Here is a 20,325-nt window from a genome sequence, read left to right on the forward strand (position 1 = left end):
TATGTCCGACACCTTACCATCCCCCACCCATGTCCCTGAGATCACTCTATCCTGCACCTCCTGCGTCGGGAGCTGCGGGAATTCCCTCACCTGTTGCCTCGCAAAAGCCCTCAGTTGCATATACCGAAATGCATTCCCTTGGGGCAACCCATATTTTTCCGTCAGTGCTCCCAGACTCGCAAACGTCCCATCTACGAACAGATCTCTCAATTGTGCTACCCCTGCTCTTTGCCATGCTCCAAATCCTCCACCCATTCTCCCCGGAACAAACCTATGGTTATTTCTTATCGGGGACCGCACCAAGGCTCCCGTCTTTCCCCTATGCCGTCTCCAATGCCCCCAAATTTTCAATGTAGCCAGCACCACCGGGCTTGTGGTGTATTTCTTCGGTAGAACGGCAGCGGCGCCGTCACCATAGCTTGTAGGCTAGTCCCACTGCAGGACGCCCTCTCCAATCTCTTCCACGCCGCTCCCTCCTCTTCTCCCATCCACTTACACACCATTGAAATATTGGCGGCCCAGTGGTACTCACTTAGGCTCGGCAGTGCCACCCCCCCCCCTGTCCCTACTACGCTGCAGAAATCCCCTCCTCACTCTCGGGGTCTTCCCGGCCCACACAAAACTCATAATACTCTTCTCGATTCTTTTGAAAAAAGCCTTTGAGCCCACCACCGGGAGGCACTGAAACACAAAAAGGAATCTCGGGAGGACCACCATTTTAACCGCCTGCACCCTGCGCCTGTCCCTGCCAGTGACAGGGACACCATGTCCCATCTCTTAAAGTCCTCCTCCATCTGTTCCACCAACCGCGTTAAATTTAGCCTATGCAATGTACCTCAATTCTTGGCTATCTGGATCCCCAAGTACCGAAAGTCCCTTGTTACCTTCCTCAACGGTAAATCTTCTATTTCTCTGCTCTGCTCCCCTGGATGCACCACAAACAACTCACTTTTCCCCATGTTCAATTTATACCCTGAAAAAATGCCCAAACTCCCCAAGTATCCGCATTATCTCTGGCATCCCCTCCGCCGGGTCTGCCACATATAGCAACAAATCATCCGCATACAGAGATACCCGGTGTTCTTCTCCTCCCCTGAGTACTCCCCTCCACTTCCTGGAACCCCTCAATGCTATGGCCAGGGGCTCAATCGCCAGTGCAAACAATAACGGGGACAGAGGACATCCCTGCCTCGTCCCTCTATGGAGCCGAAAATAATCAGACCCCCGTCCACTCGTGACCACGCTCGCCATCGGGGCCCTATACAGCAACTGTACCCATCTGATATACCCATCTCCAAAGCCAAATCTCCTCAGCACCTCCCACAAATAATCCCACTCCACTCTCTGAAATGCTCTCTCGGCATCCATCGCCACCACTATCTCCGCTTCCCCCTCTGGTGGGGGCATCATCATTACCCCTAGCAGCCTCCGTATATTTGTATTCAGCTGTCTCCCCTTCACAAACCCAGTTTGGTCCTCATGAACCACCCCCGGGACACAATCCTCTATCCTCGTTGCCATTACCTTGGCCAGAATCTTAGCGTCCACATTCAGGAGGGAAATAGGCCTATAGGACCCGCATTGCAGCGGGTCTTTTTCCTTCTTTAGGAGGAGCGATATCGTTGCCTCTGACATAGTCGGTGGCAGCTGCCCCCTTTCCCTCGCCTCATTAAAGGTTCTCATCAGTAGCGGGGCCAGCAAGTCCATATATTTCCTATAGAATTCAACTGGGAATCCGTCTGGTCCCGGGGCCTTCCCCGCCTGCATGCTCCCAATCCCTTTCACTACTTCCTCCATCTCAATCTGTGCTCCCAGTCCCGCCCTCTCCTGCTCCTCCACCTTCGGAAATTCCAGCTGATCCAGAAAGCACATCATTCTCTCCTTCCCATCCGGGGGCTGAGCTTCATATAATCTTTCATAAAATGCCTTGAACACTCCATTCACTCTCTCCGCTCCCCGCTCCATCTCTCCCTTCTCATCTCTCACCCCCCCTATCTCCCTCGCTGCTCTCCTTTTCCTCAGTTGGTGGGCCAGCAACCTGCTCGCCTTCTCCCCATATTCGTACTGTACACCCTGTGCCTTCCTCCATTGTGCCTCTGCATTACCCGTAGTCAACAAGTCAAATTCTACATGTAGCCTTTGCCTTTCCCTGTACAGTCCCTCCTCCGGTGCCTCCGCATATTGTCTGTCCACCCTCAGAAGTTCTTTCAACAACCGCTCCCTTTCCCTACCCTCCTGCTTTCCTTTATGTGCCCTAATAGATATCAGCTCCCCTCTAACCACTGCCTTCAGCGCCTCCCAGACCACTCCCACCTGAACCTCCCCATTATCATTGAGTTCCAAGTACCTTTCAATACACCCCCCACCCTTAAACACACACCCTCATCTGCCAATAATCCCATGTCCATTCTCCAGGGTGGACGCTGTTCTTTTTCCTCCCCTATCTCCAGGTCCACCCAATGTGGAGCATGATCCGAAATAGCTATAGCCGTGTACTCCGTCCCCGTCACCTTCGGGATCAGTGCCCTTCCCAAAACAAAAAAGTCTATCCGTGAATAAACTTTGTGGACATAGGAGAAAAACGAAAACTCCTTATCCTAGGTCTACTATATCTCCAGGGGTCTACTCCTCCCATCTGCTCCATAAAGTCCTTAAGCACCCTAGCTGCAGCCGGCCTCCTTCCGGTCCTGGACCTCGATCTGTCCAGCCCTGGGTCCAGCACCGTGTTAAAATCTCCACCCATTACCAACTTCCCCACCTCTAGGTCCGGGATACGTCCTAACATACGCCTCATAAAGTTGGCGTTATCCCAGTTCGGGGCATATACGTTCACTAAGACCACCGCCTCCCCTTGCAATTTGCCACTCACCATCACGTATCTGCCCCCACTATCCGCCACTATGGTCTTTGCCTCAAACATTACCCGCTTCCCCACTAGTATAGTCACCCCCCTGTTTTTTGCGTCTAGCCCCGAATGAAACACCTGCCCCACCCATCCTTTGCGTAGTCTGACCTGGTCTATCAGTTTCAGATGCGTCTCCTGCAGCATAACCACATCTGCCTTAAGTTTCTTTAGGTATGCGAGTACCCATGCCCTCTTTATCGGCCCGTTCAGCCCTCTCACATTCCACGTGATCAGCCGGGTTGGGGGGCTCTTTACCACCCCCCCTTGTCGACTAGCCATCTCCTCCTTTTTCAATCCAGCTCCTCACCCGGTTCCCACGTAGCCGTATCTCTCCCCAACGGCGCCCTCCCGCCCCGACCACCCCACCCCATACCAGCTCCCCCTTCTCCCCAGCAGCAGCAACCCAGTTAACCCCCCCCCCCCGCTAGATCCCTCACTAGCGTAATTGCACCCCCCATGTTGCTCCCAGAAGTCAGCAAACTCTGGCCGACCTCGGCTTCCCCCCCATGACCTCGGCTCCCACTGTGCGAGGCCCCCTCCTTCCTGCTTCCCTGTTCCCGCCATGATTACCATAGCGCGGGAACAAAGCCCGCGCTTCCCATTTGGCCCCGCCCCCAATGGCCGGCGCCCCCAGCTCCTCATCCCCCCTCCCCCCCTCCCCCACGACATGGGGAAGAGAGAAAAGTTACAGGGTCGCAGGATTGACAACTTGGGAAATCATCTCTTCCCCCTTTTCCCCCTCTTCACCCCACATATTCGCCCCACCACTTTGTCCCAAACGTTCTTTTTCTAGCCCGCTTATTCCAGTTTCTCCTCGACAATAAATGTCCACGCCTCTTCTGCCGTTTCAAAGTAGCGGTGTTTCCCTTGATGTGTGACCCACAGTCTTGCCGGCTGCAGCATTCCAAATTTAACCTTCCTTTTGTGCAGCACCGCCTTGGCCCGATTAAAGCTTGCCCTCCTTCTCGCCACCTCCGCACTCCAATCTTGATATATGTGGATCACCACGTTCTCCCACCTACTGCTCCGAGTTTTCTTTGCCCATCTGAGGACCATCTCTCTGTCCTTATATCGGTGAAATCTCACCACTATGGCTCGAGGAATTTCTCCAGCCCTCGGTCTTCGCGCCATAACTCGATAGGCTCCCTCCACCTCCAACGGGCCCGTCGGGGCCTCCGATCCCATTAACGCGTGCAGCATCGTGCTCACATATGCCCCGACGTCCGCCCCTTCTACACCTTCGGGAAGACCAAGAATCCTTAAATTCTTCCTCCTCGCATTATTCTCCAGCACCTCCAGCCTTTCCACACACCTTTTGTGTTGTGCCTCATGCATCTCTGTCTTCACCACCAGGCCCTGTGTGTCGTCCTCATTCTCAGCAGCCTTTGCCTTCACGACCCGAAGCTCCTGCTCCTGGGTCTTTTGCTCCTCCTTTAGCCCTTCAATCGCCTGTAATATCGGGGCCAGCAGCTCCTTCTTCATCTCCTTTTTAAGTTCTTCCACGCAACGCCGCAGGAACTCTTGTTGGTCAGGGCCCCATATTAAACTGCCTCCTTCCGACGCCTTGCTTTGCGCCTGCCTTCCTGGCCGCTGCTCTAGAGGATCCACCGCAATCCGGCCACTTTCCTCTCCTTTTTCCATCCGTGTCCAGGGGGGATTCCCTTCTGGTTTACCGCACAGTGTTTTTAGCCGTTAAAATTGCCGTTGGGGCTCCTATTAAGAGCCCAAAAGTCCTTTCCACTGGGAGCTGCCGAAGCGTGCGACTTAGCTGGTCATCGCCGCACCCAGAAGTCTCAAATTCCTATTTAATAGTGAACTGCAATTCAATTGTGTTTTTTGAGTCATGTCATCTCAACATATTCTGTCTGTGCTGTTGCATGTTACAGGTGATTGGGACCCATAACAAAGACTATCCAAACACATTCCAGGTCTCTGGAAAGGAGCGAACACTGGAGTTGCAGGCTAGGTAAGATGAAATCTGCTTTAACAATTATTTTGCAGAATGTAAAACCGTCCTCCATACATTGTTATATTGCAATGGATTTTAATTGAAAGAACAAACAAAAATGTTTGCATTCATATGAACATAAGAACATAAGAATATCAGAACTAGGAGCAGGAGTAGGCCATCTGGCCCCTCGAGCCTGCTCCGCCATTTAATGAGATCATGGCTGATCTTTGTGGACTCAGCACCACTCTCCGTACACCATATCCCCGAATCCCTTTATTCTTTAGAAAGGCATCTATCTTTTTCTTAAAAACGTTTAAAGCATTTCACACACTCTAGACATCCTAAAGTATTTCAGAACCAATGAACTTACGTACCGGAAGGTCACACAAACAGCAAATGAGATAAATGATCTCATCATCCATTTTGTGATGTTGGTTTTGGAAAGGGTACTCAAAAAACTCCTTGCTCCTCTTTGTAAATAGTACTATGGGGCATTTTCCATTCACCTGAACAATGCCGCAGTTCAGCACCTCCAGTCCAGGACAATGGCCGTACAGCATTGTTGAAGTGCCAGGTCAAGTAGAGAAATGGAGCTTGAACCCATCAACGTTAAACTTGGAGGCAAGACTTTGTGTGCTCTTTTTATCATCACTCATTCCTAAAATCTTTCGTACAGAGCATCCCAGTTCAACTTCATAAACTAATTTTGGTCTATTGCACACAGCACAGAACTTCTCCAAATTAGCCAGTTAATTGAGGAAACCTGTTGGGGTTGCAAGAGGAGCTTCATCTAAGCATAATTATGTTAGCTGGGAGCTTGCTGTCATTGAGTTTCTCCAAACTACACTACATGTGCCATTACAAATTATATTTACTATGTATATTTACATTTCCTGTCAAACATTCATGCAGCGCAAGGGATTTTATACAGGTTCCAGAGCCTCAGTAGGAGGTTGTTAGATAGTGGTTTTCTCCATTGAGCCATTAGGCAACTCCCCTAAGATTTAAAGCATCCCTCAGCATGCATTTCTGACTTTAGAATGTGCTGTCTGCGACACCCATCGACAGCCCTGGCAGATCCAGCATCAGTTTGTTTATTCATTCAAGGGACTTGGGCTTAGCTGTCCATCACTAATTGCCTTTGAGAAGTTGATGTTTATCACTAAGTGCGGCCCTGAGAACAGAGTAAAGCACAGAGTCCTGTGTTATAGAGCTGATCAAGATGAACCTTGATAAAACCACAGTATCTCTTTCCAGTCGTGCTTTGCAAAGGTATATTCCTGAGGAAGTAGATGATAGTCTCTTCCCCACTGCAGCCACCTCAATAGCAAATGCAGTAGCACTAAGACCTCAGATCTGCCTAGGAGGGCCTTTCTTTCCCACCACCATCCAAACTACAACTTGATGCATGTTTGAAAGTTCTGGTGATGAGGCACTCTGCCAAATTACTTTGACAGACTGCTCAGGGGACCATCCAACAGGACCCACCATCTCTCTTCCTGCAGGGTCTTGAGAATGTTATGTGCTGACCACTGCCTGATGGACTTGTGGTCAAAGGTGTATTTCCACTCATTCTTTACCATGAATGACAGATGATAGAGTAATGTCCAACTGAGAAGACCATGACAATGTGGTCAGACCTATCCTTTACAACAACAAGAACAGAGAGAAACTCGGAACATTGTGACACTTGGTGTTTGTGTACCGGGGGCCGATGTACAACTTGATGCAGTCGGTGACTGTGGCGATGACCATGGTCATGAACCTTTGTGCATCTGGATTCTTTCCACCTGGCGCTGGAAATATTTGCAACATATCACAGTTTGCCATCTACTAATGTGTGAAGGAAGACATTAATGCTCTCTGTTCAAAGAGATTGCACTACATTTCATTTTCTCCTGCCAGAGAGCAGCAGGCAAGCATGTGGTTTTAAGAGCATTGCAGAATACTCCCTGGTGGTGGGTTGTATTGACTATGCAAGTTGCTTTGTGGGCACCACATGTCAATTGAGATGTAACATAACCAAAGGGATTCTACTGCCATGCATATGGCACGCAACCATATGCAATAAATCATGCTGATCAATGTCTGTTAGCCTGTCAGCAGTCATGGTACCTTCTGTTTGCAGTAGTTCATCTTTCCATCTGCATTTGTGCCACCAGAACAAGACAACGGGAGTCTACTAGGCAACAAGTGCTACTTGCTGATCACATATCTGATGATTTGAGTACTCCACCCATGTCCACAGGGACAGCATGCATACAATGAAAGCCACCCTGCCACATGAAATATAATGGAGCAGACGATTGGCATGTTGAAACAGTGATTCTGCTACCTGGACCACTCTGGAGGAGCCCTTCATTACTCTGCAGAGTGAATGTCAAGATTTGCAGTGGTCTGCTACATGCTGTGGAACTTCATAATGGGACAGCCCTTGCCACCAACTTTGAACAGGAGGAGAAAGAAGGGTGGAGCAACCTAGATAGCCCCTCTGAGCTTGCGTGGCAGAAGTTTGAGCTTTCACTGCAACACAAACATTGGATGCCTTCTACTTGTGCTGTAATGAAAACTTAGACTTCAGCAATCACGCGCTGTATCATGGTTGAGTGCACATGTGTGCTAACGAAGTTGGATAATGGGAAGGGTGGCAAATTTGGTGTTAGACTTCTACATGCTCCTTGACGTTGACCAGAAAGCCTATGTTCAGGCGCATGGTGGAGCAGTGGGTAGCACTGCTGCCTAATGGCGCTGAGGACCCGGCCGTGATCCCGGCCCCGGGTCACTGTCCGTGTGGAGTTTGCACATTCTGCACGTGTCTCACCCCACAACCCAAAAAGATGTGCCATGTGAAATTTCCCCTTGGGAAAAAAAAAGAAACCTATGTACAATGTGCCAAGCATACCATTATGCATATGCATTAACACCTTCGGCAGCCTGCAACATCCAAGTCCTCTCTGTCAGAATTTGTATGCAATCTCGCCCGCTTTGGAGGTGGCACAAATGTGACCCTTCCTGGGTGTGTAGGCCCCTCATTTCTTTTTTTTACAAAAATAATTTTTATTCAAATTTTCACAAAATATCAACAACAAAATATAGAAAGAAAAGAACAAACCCCCCCCCCCCCTCCCCCCAGGGTTGCTGCTGCTGATCATCTTTTAACGTTCTGCCAGGAAGTCTAGGAACGGTTGCTACCACCTGAAGAACACTTGCACCGATCCCCTTAAGGCAATTATTTTCACCCTCTCCAATTTAATAAACCCCGCCATATCGCTGATCCAAGATTCCACGCTTGGGGGCCTCGCATCCTTCCACTGAAGAAGAATCCTTTGCCGGGCTACCAGGGACACAAAGGCCAGAATACCGGCCTCTTTCGTTTCGTGCACTCCCGGCTCCTCTGCCACCCCAAATATTGCGAGCTCCCATCCCGGCTTGACCCTGGAACCTCGACACCATCCTCGCTACACCCTTCCAAAAGTCCTCCAGCGCTGGGCACGCCCAGAACATGTGGGTGTGGTTTCCTGGGCTCCTTGAGCACCTAACACACCTGTCCTCGCACCCAAAGAACCGGCTTATCCTTGCCCCGGTCATGTGAGCCTTATGCAGCACCATAAATTGTATGAGGCTGAGCCTCGCACAAGAGGAGGAAGAGTTAACTCTCCCAGGGCACCCGCCCACATCCCCTTGGCAATCTCCTCATCCAACTCCTCCTCCCACTTTTCCTTTAGCTCCTCCACCGAGGCTTCCTCCTCCTCCTGCAACCCCTTGATACATTGCCGAGATCCTCCCCTCTCCAACCCACACCCCCGACAACACCCTGTCCTGGACCCTGCGTGGCGGCAACAGTGGGAACTCCACCACCTGCTGCCGACAAACGCCCTTACCTGCATATATCTGAAGGTGTTCCCCGGGGGGAGCCCAACCTTCTCCTCCAGCTCACCCAGGCTTGCGAACATCCCGTCCACAAACAGGTCCCCCATCCTTCTAATACCTGCCCTGTGCCAGCTCAGGAACCCTCCGTCCATCCTCCCTGGGACAAACTGGTGGTTCCCCCGAATCGGGGCCCACACCGAGGCCCCCACTTCCCCCCGTGACATCTCCATTGCCCCCAGATTTTGAGGGTAGCCGCCACCACCGGGCTCGTGGTGTACCTCGCTGGAGGAAGCGGCAGTGGCTGCCGTCACCAGCGCCTCCAGGCTCGTGCCCACACAGGACGCCATCTCCAGCCTCTTCCATGCTGCCTCATCCCCATCCATCACCCACTTACGCATCATCGCCATGTTGGCAGCCCAATAATACCCACAGAGGTTAGGCAGCGCCAACCCCCCCCCTATCCCTGCACCGCTCCAGGAACACCCTTCTCACCCTCGGGGTCTTCTGCGCCCACACAAACCCCATAAAGCTCCTGTTAACGTGCCTGAAGAAGGCCTTAGGAATCAGGATGGGGAGGCATTGGAACAGGAACAAAAACCTCGGGAGCACCGTCTTTTTAACTGACTACACCCTACCCGCCAGGGAGAGTGGTAGCACGTCCCACCTTTAAACTCCTCCTCCATCTGCCCACCAGCCTCATGAAGTTAAGCTTATGTAGGGCCCCCCAGCTCCTAGCCACCTGGACCTGCAGGTACCTGAAACTCCTCTCCGCCCTTTTTAGCAGGAGCTCACCAATCCTCCTCTCCTGGTCCCCTGGGTGCACTACGAACAACTCGCTCTTCCCCATATTAAGCTTGTACCCAGAGAAATCTCCAAACTCCCTAAGGATCATCATCACCTCCGGCATTCCCCCCCACCGGGTCCGCCACATTTAGCAGCAAATCATCCGCATAGAGCGACACCCGATGCTCCTCCCCACCCCACATCAGCCCCCTCTAGTTCCTCGAATCCTTCAACGCATTGGCCAGGGGTTCAATCGCCAGCGCAAAGAGCAGGGGGCCTCGTCCCCCGGTGTAGCCGGAAATATTCTGACCTCCTTCTGTTCGTAGCCACACTCGCCACCGGGGCCTCATATCGCAGCCTCACCCACCTGACGAACCCCTCCCCGAACCCAAATCTTTTCAACACCTCCCACAGGTACCCCCATTCCACCCTATCAAAGGCCTTCTCCGCATCCATCGCCGCCACTATCTCCGCCTCCCCTTCCATTGCCGGCATCATTATAACATTCAAGAGTCTCCGTACATTAGTATTCAACTGCCTCCCTTTCACGAACCCTGTCTGATCCTCGTTATGACCTGCGGCACACAGTCCTCTATCCTCATGGCCAAAATCTTTGCCAGCAAGTTTGCATCTACATTTAGGAGTGAGATCGGCCTATATGACCCACACTGTAGGGGATCCTTGTCCCGCTTCAGGATCAGGGAAATCAGCGCTCCAGACATCGTCGGGGGCAGAGCCCCCCCCCCCTCCCCTTGCCTCGTTAAAGGTCCTTACCAACAGCGGGCCCAGCAGGTCCACATACTTCTTGTAAAATTCAACCGGGAACCCATCCGGCCCCGGTGCCTTCCCCGCCTGCATGTTCCCTATCCCTTTGACCAACTCCTCCAATCCAACCGGCACCCCCAACCCCGCCACCTGCCCCTCCTCCACCCTCGGAAACCTCAGCCGGTCCAGGAAGCGACCTATCCCTCCCTCCTCCAATGGGGGCTCAGACCGGTACAATTCCTCGTAGAAGTCCCTGAAGACCCCATTGATACCCACCGCACTTCGCACCGTGTTCCCTCCTCCATTCCTAACTCCCCCCGATCTCCCCAGCTGCCTCTCGCTTCCGAAGCTGGCGCACCAGCATCCGGCTCGCCTTTTCTCCGTATTCATATACCGCCCCCTGCGCCTTCCTCCACCCAATGCGGAGCATGATCAGAAATGGCTATCGCCGAGTACTCCGTATCCTCCACCCTCGGAATCAGCGCCCTGCTCATGACAAAAGTCAATCCGGGAGTAGGCCTTGTGGACATGGAAGAAGAATGAAAATTCCCTGGCCCCCGGCCTCGCAAACTTTCATGGGTGCACCCCTCCCATCTGGTCCATGAACCCCCTTAGCACCTTGCCCCCCCCATTACCAGGCCCCCTGTCTCCAGGTCCGGAATCCGGCCCAGCATACGCCGCATGAACCCCGCATCGTCCCAATTCGGGGCATATACATTGACCAACACCACCCGCTCCCCCTGCAGCTTGCCACTTACCATCACATACCTACCACCATTGTTTGCCACAATGCTCGACGCCTCGAACGACACTCTCTTCCCCACCAAGATCGCCACCCGCTGATTTTTTGCATCCACACCCGAATGAAACACCTGCCCTACCCACCCCTTTCTCAAGCTTACCTGATCCGCCACCCTCAGGTGCGTCTCCTGAAGCCTGGCCACATCCGCCTTCAGCCCCTTCAGTTACGCGAACACCCGGGCCCGCTTGACCGGCCCATTCAGTCCCCTTACATTCCAGGTTATCAGCCGGATCAGGGGGCTACTCACCCCCCCTCCCCCGCCGACTAGCCATAGCCCTTCCTAGGCAGGCCACGTGCTCGCGCCCCCCGCACGACCCGTTCCCCACAGCGGCAGACCCCCGCCCTGACCTCCTCTACCAACTCCAGCTCCCCTTGGCCATTCCAGCAGCAATCCGGTCCCCCCCCCCCCCTCCCCCCCACAGCTAGGTCCCCCCCTAGCTGCATTGTTTCCCCCATTGCATTCCCGTAAGTCAGCTGACTCCTGCTGACCCCGGCCACTCCCGCCGCTCCATCGACCCCCTCCAGTGTGGAACTTCCCCTCCCCCCCCCCCTTGTCCACCAACGGGATCTCGTCCATTCCACTCCCAGTGCGGGAGAGAAAGCCCGCGCTTCCCAGCTCCGGCCCGCCCCTTCAACCCTAAACGCGGGAAAAAGCCCTCGTTTTCCACTCGCCCGGCCCCATTTCCTCTGGCGCAGCTCCCTTTCCAGGCCCGGTCCCACTACCCCCAACTCAGCCCCGGGGACTCGAAATAATGATGTTGGTCCTTATAGGTGACCCACAGACGCGCCGGCTGCAGCACACCGAACTTCACCCCCTTCCTGTGCAGCACTGCCTTCGCCCGGTTGTAACCGGCCCTCTTCTTCGCCACCTCCGTGCTCCAATCCTGGTAGATCCGGACCTCCGCGTTTTCCCACCTGCTGCTCTGCTCCTTCTTGGCCCACCTTAACACACACTCTCGATCAGCAAACCGGTGGAACCGCATCAGCACCGCCCGCGGCGGCTCACTGGGCTTGGGCCACCTCGCCAGCACTCGGTGGGCCCCTGAAAGGCCCCCGCTCCCATCAGCGAATTCAGCATGGTGACTGTCGTACTTTGCGGTCGCCGCTGTCCCAGGAGAAGAAGCAGTCCTGCGCATTTCTAACGCTCCCCAACCCCCCAGCGCCCTATGTACGACCCACAGGCACAGCAATTTTCGGTCCCGGCCACCGCTGTCCCCGGAGAACAAGGAGTCCTGCGCGTTTCAAACGCTCCCCAACCCCCCCCAGCGCCCCATGTGCGACCCGCAGGCGCCGCCATTTTGGGTCCCGGCCACCACGAGGGGAGGAGGGGCGCCGCCATCTTGGGACCCCCCAGCCCTGTGCGACGCATGGGGGCGGCCATTTTGTCCACCCCCGCCGCCATCTTGTGACCCCCCAGCCATGTGCGATGCATGGGGGCGGCCATTTTGTTCACCCCCGCCGCCATCTTGGACGGCAACAATGGACCCCAGCATCGATGCTTCAACGGGGTTCGAGGAAGACGCTGAAGCACTACGACCACATCTGGCCTCAATGATGCTGGACCAAGCACGGCCCCGGACGCTCCAGACGACGACAACAACGGTGCTGATCAACGGGCATGAGACACCATGCCTGGTCAACTCCGGGAGCACAGAAAGCTTTATCCACCCCGACACGGTAAGACGCTGTTTTTTGACCATCCGTCCCAGTGCGCAAAAGATTGCCCTAGCTGCAGGATCCCACTCCGTACAGATCAAAGGCTACTGCATAGTGACCCTAACGGTGCAAGGGAGGGAGTTTAAAAACTACAGGCTCTACGTCCTTCCCCAATTCTGCGCGCCCACATTACTGGGATTAGACTTCGTGCAACCTGCAGAGCCTAACTTTCAAATTCGGCGGCCCAATACCCCCACTCACTATCTGCGGCCTCGCAACCCTCAAGGTTGAGCCCCCATCCTTGTTTGCAAACCTCACCCCGGATTGCAAACCCGTCGCCACTAGGAGCAGACGGTACAGCGCCCAGGACCGGACATTCATTCGGTCCGAAGTCCAGCGGCTACTGAAGGAAGGCATAATCCAGGCCAGCAATAGTCCCTGGACAGCACAGGTGGTAGTAGTAAAGACAGGGGAGAATCAAAGGATGGTCATAGACTATAGCCAGACCATCAACAGGTACACACAGCTAGATACGTACCCTCTCCCCCGCATATCCGACATGGTCAATCGGATTGCCCAATATAAGGTCTTCTCCACCGTGGACCTCAAGTCCGCCTACCATCAGCTCCCCATCCGCCCAAGTGACTGCAAGTACACAGCCTTCGAGGCAGACGGGCGATTATACCACTTCCTAAGGGTCCCATTTGGCGTCACAAACGGGGTCTCGGTCTTCCAACGAGAGATGGACCGAATGGTTGATCAACACGGGTTGCAGGCCACGTTCCCGTATCTCGACAATGTAACCATCTGCGGCCACGATCAGCAGGACCACGACGCCAACCTCCAAAAATTCCTCCAGACCGCTAAAGCCTTGAACCTCACATACAACGAGGACAAGTGCGTTTTTAGCACAAACCGGCTAGCCATTTTGGGATATGTAGTGCGCAATGGGATAATAGGCCCCGACCCCGAACGTATGCGCCCCCTCATGGAATTTCCCCTCCCTCACTGCTCAAAAGCCCTAAAACGCTGCCTGGGGTTCTTTTCATATTACGCCCAGTGGGTCCCCCAGTACGCAGACAAGGCCCGCCCCCTAATACAGACCACGACCTTCCCTCTGTCGACAGAGGCTTGCCAGGCCTTCAGCCGCATCAAAGCGGATATCGCAAAGGCCACGATGCGCGCCATCGACAAGTCCCTCCCCTTCCAGGTCGAGAGCGACGCCTCCGATGTAGCTCTAGCGGCCACCCTTAACCAAGCGGGCAGACCCGTGGCCTTCTTCTCCCGAACCCTCCACGCCTCAGAAATCCGCCACTCATCAGTGGAAAAGGAAGCCCAAGCCATAGTGGAAGCTGTGCGACATTGGAGGCATTACCTGGCCGGCAGGAGATTCACTCTCCTCACTGACCAACGGTCGGTAGCTTTCATGTTCGATAATGCATAGCGGGGCAAAATTAAAAATGACAAGATCTTAAGGTGGAGGATCGAGCTCTCCACCTTCAACTACGAGATCTTGTACCGTCCCGGAAAGCTGAACGAGCCGTCCGATGCCCTATCCCGCGGCACATGTGACAACACACAAATAGACCGTCTCCAAGCCCTCCACGAGGACCTCTGCCACCCGGGGGTCACTCGGTTCTACCATTTTATAAAGTCCCGCAACCTCCCCTACTCTGTGGAGGAGGTCCGTACAGTCACCAGGAACTGCCACATCTGCGCAGAGTGCAAACCGCACTTTTTCAGGCCAGATAGAGCGCACCTGATCAAGGCTTCCCGTCCCTTTGAACGCCTCAGTCTGGATTTCAAAGGGCCCCTCCCCTCCACCGACCGCAATACATACTTCCTGAACGTGGTGGACGAGTACTCCCGTTTCCCCTTCGCCATCCCCTGCTCTGACATGACAGCGGCCACAGTCATTAAAGCCCTTAACACCATATTCACACTGTTCGGTTGCCCCGCATACGTCCACAGCGACAGGGGGTCCTCCTTCATGAGTGACGAGCTGCGCCAGTTCCTGCTCAGCAAGGGGATAGCCTCGAGCAGGACGACCAGCTACAACCCCCGGGGGAACGGGCAAGTAGAGAGGGAGAACGGCACGGTCTGGAAGACCGTCGTACTGGCCCTACGGTCCAGGGATCTCCCAGTTTCACGGTGGCAGGAGGTCCTCCCGGATGCCCTCCACTCCATCCGGTCGCTAGTGTTTACCACTACTAACCAAACGCCTCATGAGCGCCTCCTTGTCTTCCCCAGGAAGTCCTCCTCTGGAACGTCGCTGCCGACCTGGCTGGCGGCCCCAGGACCCATCTTGCTCCGGAAACATGTGCTGGCGCACAAGTCGGACCCGTTGGTCGAGAGGGTTCACCTCCTCCACGCGAACCCGCAGTACGCCTACGTGGAGTACCCCGACGGCCGGCAGGACACGGTCTCCCTGCGAGATCTGGCGCCCGCCGGCAACACTCACACCCCCCCCGACACCTACCACCCCCTCCCTGCCACCGGCGCACCCCGCGACAGCCCCCTTCCCGGGAGGATCGGTCCTCCTCCCAGGTCCGACCAGAAGTGAAGCTGAAGCAGAAACCGTAAAGCTCCCGGAGGCGACAACACTGGAACAAGCACCACCACCACCAGGGCTGAGGCGATCGACAAGGACGACCAGACCGCCCGACCGACTTGTGGCATCGGTGTAACACTAGAATGTTGTGGACTTTAACGAGAATTTTTTTACCTTTTTCCCTCTTACGAATACTGTAAATAGTTCAAAACAAAAAAATACCCTGTACATACTGTGATGACATGCAAAAGTTTTTCCTCCTAGGACCAGCCTTGTAAACCTCTACCACAATGCGAAGCACCACCCCGCCGGGTTCATTTTTAACAAGGGGTGAATGTGGTAGTATGCATTAGGGGTCATGTGGGACTGTGAAGCCGTGATGTCATTGGCTGACAGATCCCGGGTCCTGGTTGGCTGTTGACCTCTAGCTCCGCCCTGAAGGCGGAGTATAAGAACCAGGAGTTCTCCCCCGCAGGCCAGTCTGTTACTGAACTGCGGGGAACAAGTCACGCTTAATAAAGCCTCATCGACTTCACCTCTATTCGTTTCTCGGGAGTCTTTGTGCGCTACAGTGACCACATAGGCCCCCACGTACGATCCCTCCAGCCCCTCCGGGAGACCCAGGATCCACAGATTCTTCCGCTTCGACCCGTTCTCCATCTCCTCGAACCTCGCCTGCCAGTTCTTGTGGAGCGCCTCGTGCGCCTCCACCTTCACCGCCAGGCCCAGGGTCTCGTCCTCGTTCTCCGAGACCTTCTGCCGGACCTCCCGGAACGCCGCTCCTTGGGCCGTCTGGGTCTCCAGCAGCTTATCAATTGAAGCCTTCATCGGCTCCAGCAGCTCTGCTTTCAGTTCCTTAAAACAGCGCTGGAGAAGCTCCTGCTGCTCTTGCGCCCACTGCCTCCACGCTGCCTGGTCTCCGCCCGCCGCCATCTTGGTATTCTTCCCTCGCACCTTTCTTTGCTTCAGTGCCACTTTTTTAATCGCCCCACTCCTGGTCCAATCCATACACTATCGGGGGAATGTTGCTGTCCCCTTCCCACACTGGGAAACGTCGAACAAGCGCCGCTACGGTCCCTAAAAAGAGCCCAAAAGTCAGTTTTTAAGCGGGAGCTGCCGAACGTGCGACTTAGCTCCGCATATCCGCAGCCGGAGGTCAGGCCCCTCATTTCTGTTGACACTTCAGACGTGTATCCCACCTAGTTATCCCCAAATGCATTCAGTGTTGGAACCTGGATTGGTGTTTGCAAGTAAGAAATCAAGAGATGGTATCTCTTCATCTGTCCTACATGTTACTCTTCTATCATTGCCCGGTCCGGTTGACAATTCTAAGGTATGTGAAAGGAGAAAGGCACAAGGGCATGAAAGGAGAAGAGGTTTGTGCCTACACCATCTGCAGCATGTAATGAGAAAGGATTGTGGGATATAAGAAGTAGGATTTGAGGATAACGTCATATTCTATCATTCCTGCTCCATCAATTGAGGCCCATGGCCTCAATAATGGCCACTCAGAATGGTGGGTACAATCTTCCCCCATAGAGGAGGTGAAGGCATACAGCCATGCCTGCCCCTATGCTTCTGTCTCTGGTTGTATGCCACTTTGTCCTGCAGGAAAGAGAGAAATGTGCCAATGAGTGTGGTGCATTGTGTTTGGGTAACATGGCTGCCTTGGATGAACAGCTGGAAGTATGTGCAACCACCATCCCATTCCTGTTTTTAGGGGTATCGAGTTTCATGGTCATAGTTTGTTGTCATGCACTTGGTGGAAATACTTCAAAAAGTACTTCAAATAATGATTCCCTTCTCCCTGCGATGGTAGGATGTGCAGAGACTTCGAAAACAAGTAGATTTCGACCATACAATGATCTCCAGCTCCACCTGTAGGATATGAGGCATGCACTTGCTCAACAGCAAGGTTAGGACTGACTGCAGGCGATCATCGTGATAATGAGCAGGCGGTACAAATTTGTCCTGCCATTTTCATCAGAAACAACAGATGTGGATTGAAGTATCACTCTTAACATTTGATCAACTACGTGTAAAACAGTAACTCTGAAAGTGCAGAGCTAGAATGATTATTTCCTTCTCTGACACATGCACAGGCCGGGATTTCCTATCCTGTTTTCTTGGGCAGGTTCGGTGATAGGAATGTAAATTCTCTCTCTGTCCAAATCACGTTTCCCGCCGATGTAAAACAAAGAACAAAGAAATGTACAGCACAGGAACAGGCCCTTCGGCCCTCCAAGCCCGTGCCGACCATACTGCCCGACTAAACTACAATCTTCTACACTTCCTGTGTCCGTATCCTTCTATTCCCATCCTATTCATATATTTGTCAAGATGCCCCTTAAATGTCCCTATCGTCCCTGCCTCCACTACCTCCTCCGGTAGTGAGTTCCAGGCACCCACTACCCTCTGCGTAAAAAACTTGCCTCGTACATCTACTCTAAACTTTGCCCCTCTCACCTTAAACCTATGCCCCCTAGTAATTGACCCCTCTACCCTGGGGAAAAGCCTCTGACTATCCACTCTGTCTATGCCCCTCATAATTTTGTATACCTCTATCAGGTCGCCCCTCAACCTCCTTCGTTCCAGTGAGAACAAACCGAGTTTATTCAATCGCTCCTCATAGCTAATGCCCTCCATACCAGGCAACATTCTGGTAAATCTCTTCTGCACCCTCTCTAAAGCCTCCACATCCTTCTGGTAGTGTGGCGACCAGAATTGAACACTATACTCCAAGTGTGGCCTAACTAAGGTTCTATACAGCTGCAACATGACTTGCCAATTCTTATACTCAATGCCCCGGCCAATGAAGGCAAGCATGCCGTATGCCTTCTTGACTACCTTCTCCACCTGTGTAGCCCCTTTCAATGACCTGTGGACCTGTGACACAGTTGTCCCACCTCCCCACCAGTGAGGTAGCGGGTTAAACATTTCCATACATTTGCACATAAAATTATCAGGCCTCCATGACTGAATCATCCCCCAAAGATTATGGGAGCGATTCTGCGCGGCGCAGAACAAGTGCCCACGCCATTGTGAACGGCGTTGCGTTTCACTACGGCGCGAACAGGGCCCAGGCACAACCTATTCTGGCCCCCACAAGGGGCCAGCACGGCGCTGGAGTGGTTTACGCTGCTCCAGCGTCCTTAGGCGGCGCCAAATGGGCACCGCACCAACCCGCACATGCGCAGTTGGGCCGTGCCATCCTGCGCATGCGTGGGGAACGTCTTGCACACGCCAGCCCCTCACCAACATGACGCCGGCCCCTCACTAACATGGCGCCGGTGTTCTGGGGCCGCGCACGGAATGAGGAAGTCCTGGGGGGGGGAGGCCGGCCCGCCGATCGGTGGGCCCCGATCGCAGGCCAGACCCCATCGGAGGCCACCCCGGTGAAGGAGCCTCCCCCCCCCCCCCCCCCCCCCCCCCCCAAACAGGCTGCCCCCCCCAGCTTCACCGCAGAGTTCCCGCCAGCAGCGACCAGGAGAGGATGGCGCCGGAGAGAACCTGTCGTGTCGTAGCGGCCGCTCGGCCCATCTGGGCCGGAGAATCGCCGCTCGCCGGTTCTCCGATTCTCCGAGCGGCCCGGTGCGAATCGCGCCCCGCTGGTCTCCGGGGAGTGGGACAGTCGTGTGCGGGGGTCGGGGCGGCGTGGTGCGATTCGCGCGGCGCCCCAGCGAGTCTCCCACCCGGCGTGGGGGGGGGGAGAATCGCGCCCACTGAATGTGTGTTTGTGTGTATGTATGATGTTTTAAAAATGTATTTATTAAGTATATGTGCACACACATGTGCAGGAAATAACAAACATGAGACTTTCAAAGTTTTAAACATTCGCCAAAAGATTTAAAGGGAAGAATAATTTCTGACAGAAAAATAGGGGGCGATTCTCCGATATGGAGGCCAAGTGTTCGCGGCGTCGTGAATGCCGTCGCGTTTCACGATAGCGCGAACAGGGCCCGGGGACGACCTATTCTGGCCCCCATAGAGGGCCAGCACGGCGCTGGACCGGTTCACGTCGCTCCAGCATCCTTACGCGGTGCCAAATGGGCGCCGTGCCAACCCGCGCATGCGCAGTTGGGGCAGCCCAATCCTGCGCATGCACAGTTGGGCCGCGCAATCCTGCACATGCACAGTTGGGCCGCGCAATCCTGCGCATGCACAGTTGGGCCGCGCAATCCTGCGCATGTGCGGGGAACGTCTTGCGCACGCCGGCCCCTCACCAACATGACGCCGGTGTTCTGGGGCCGCGCGTGGAAGGAGGTAGGCCCGGGGGGCGGGGGGGGGAAGAGGCCGGCCCGCCGGAGGTGATCCCCGATCGAGGGCCAGACCCCTTCGGAGGCCACCCCGGTGAAGGAGCCCCCCTCCCTCCCTCACAGACTGCCGCCCCAGCCCCGCAGAGTTCCCGCTGGCAGCGACCAGGGGTGGACGGCACCGGCGGGAACCTGTCGTGTCGTAGCGGCCCATTCAGGCCGGAGAATAGCCGCTCGCCGGTTCCCCGAGCGGCCCGGTGCAAATTGTGCGCCGCTGGTTTCCGGGGGGGTGGGTGTGGTAGTATGTATTGGGGGTCATGTGGGACTGGAAGCCCTAATGTCATTGGCTGACAGATCCCGGGTCCTGGTTGGCCGTTGACCTCAAGCTCCACCCTGAAGGCGGAGTATAAGAAGCCGGAGTCTTCCCCCGCAGGCCAGTTTACTATCGAGCTGCGAGGGAACAGACACGCTTAATAAAGCCTCATCGACTTCACTCTATTCGTCTCATGGAGTCTTTGTGCGCTACTATTTATTAAGCGTGCCTAAAAAAAAAAAGGACTATGGAGCTCAGGATCATTCCGGAATGCCTGAGGATCAGCCCCCACGCAGTGAACGCGGCAGCAGCCTTCAAGCACTGGCAGACTTGCCTCAGAACGACCACCGGCCGAGTCTCAGAAGACCAAAAACTGCAGATCCTGCACTCGAGGGTGAGCACGGAGATTTTCTCCCTCATCGAAGACTCGGACGATTTCCAGACGGCGTTCGCAGCACTGAAAAGTCTCTACGTTC

At 54.5% G+C, this 20,325-nt stretch overlaps 1 protein-coding gene across 6 annotated transcripts in view; it reads left to right on the forward strand.

The window, feature by feature from the left end:
- Nucleotides 1-20,325, forward strand: part of LOC140396227 (FYVE, RhoGEF and PH domain-containing protein 4-like) — a 431,975-nt gene that overhangs the window by 370,621 nt on the left and 41,029 nt on the right. For all 6 annotated transcript variants that reach the window (XM_072484548.1, XM_072484550.1, XM_072484553.1 and 3 more), the window contains one exon: nt 4,792-4,871. In XM_072484548.1, the coding sequence (XP_072340649.1) occupies nt 4,792-4,871 (80 nt within the window). The remainder of the gene's footprint in view (nt 1-4,791; nt 4,872-20,325) is intronic.

This window comes from Scyliorhinus torazame, chromosome 19 (genome assembly GCF_047496885.1).
Source record: "Scyliorhinus torazame isolate Kashiwa2021f chromosome 19, sScyTor2.1, whole genome shotgun sequence".
In the NCBI taxonomy this organism is placed as follows: domain Eukaryota; kingdom Metazoa; phylum Chordata; class Chondrichthyes; order Carcharhiniformes; family Scyliorhinidae; genus Scyliorhinus; species Scyliorhinus torazame.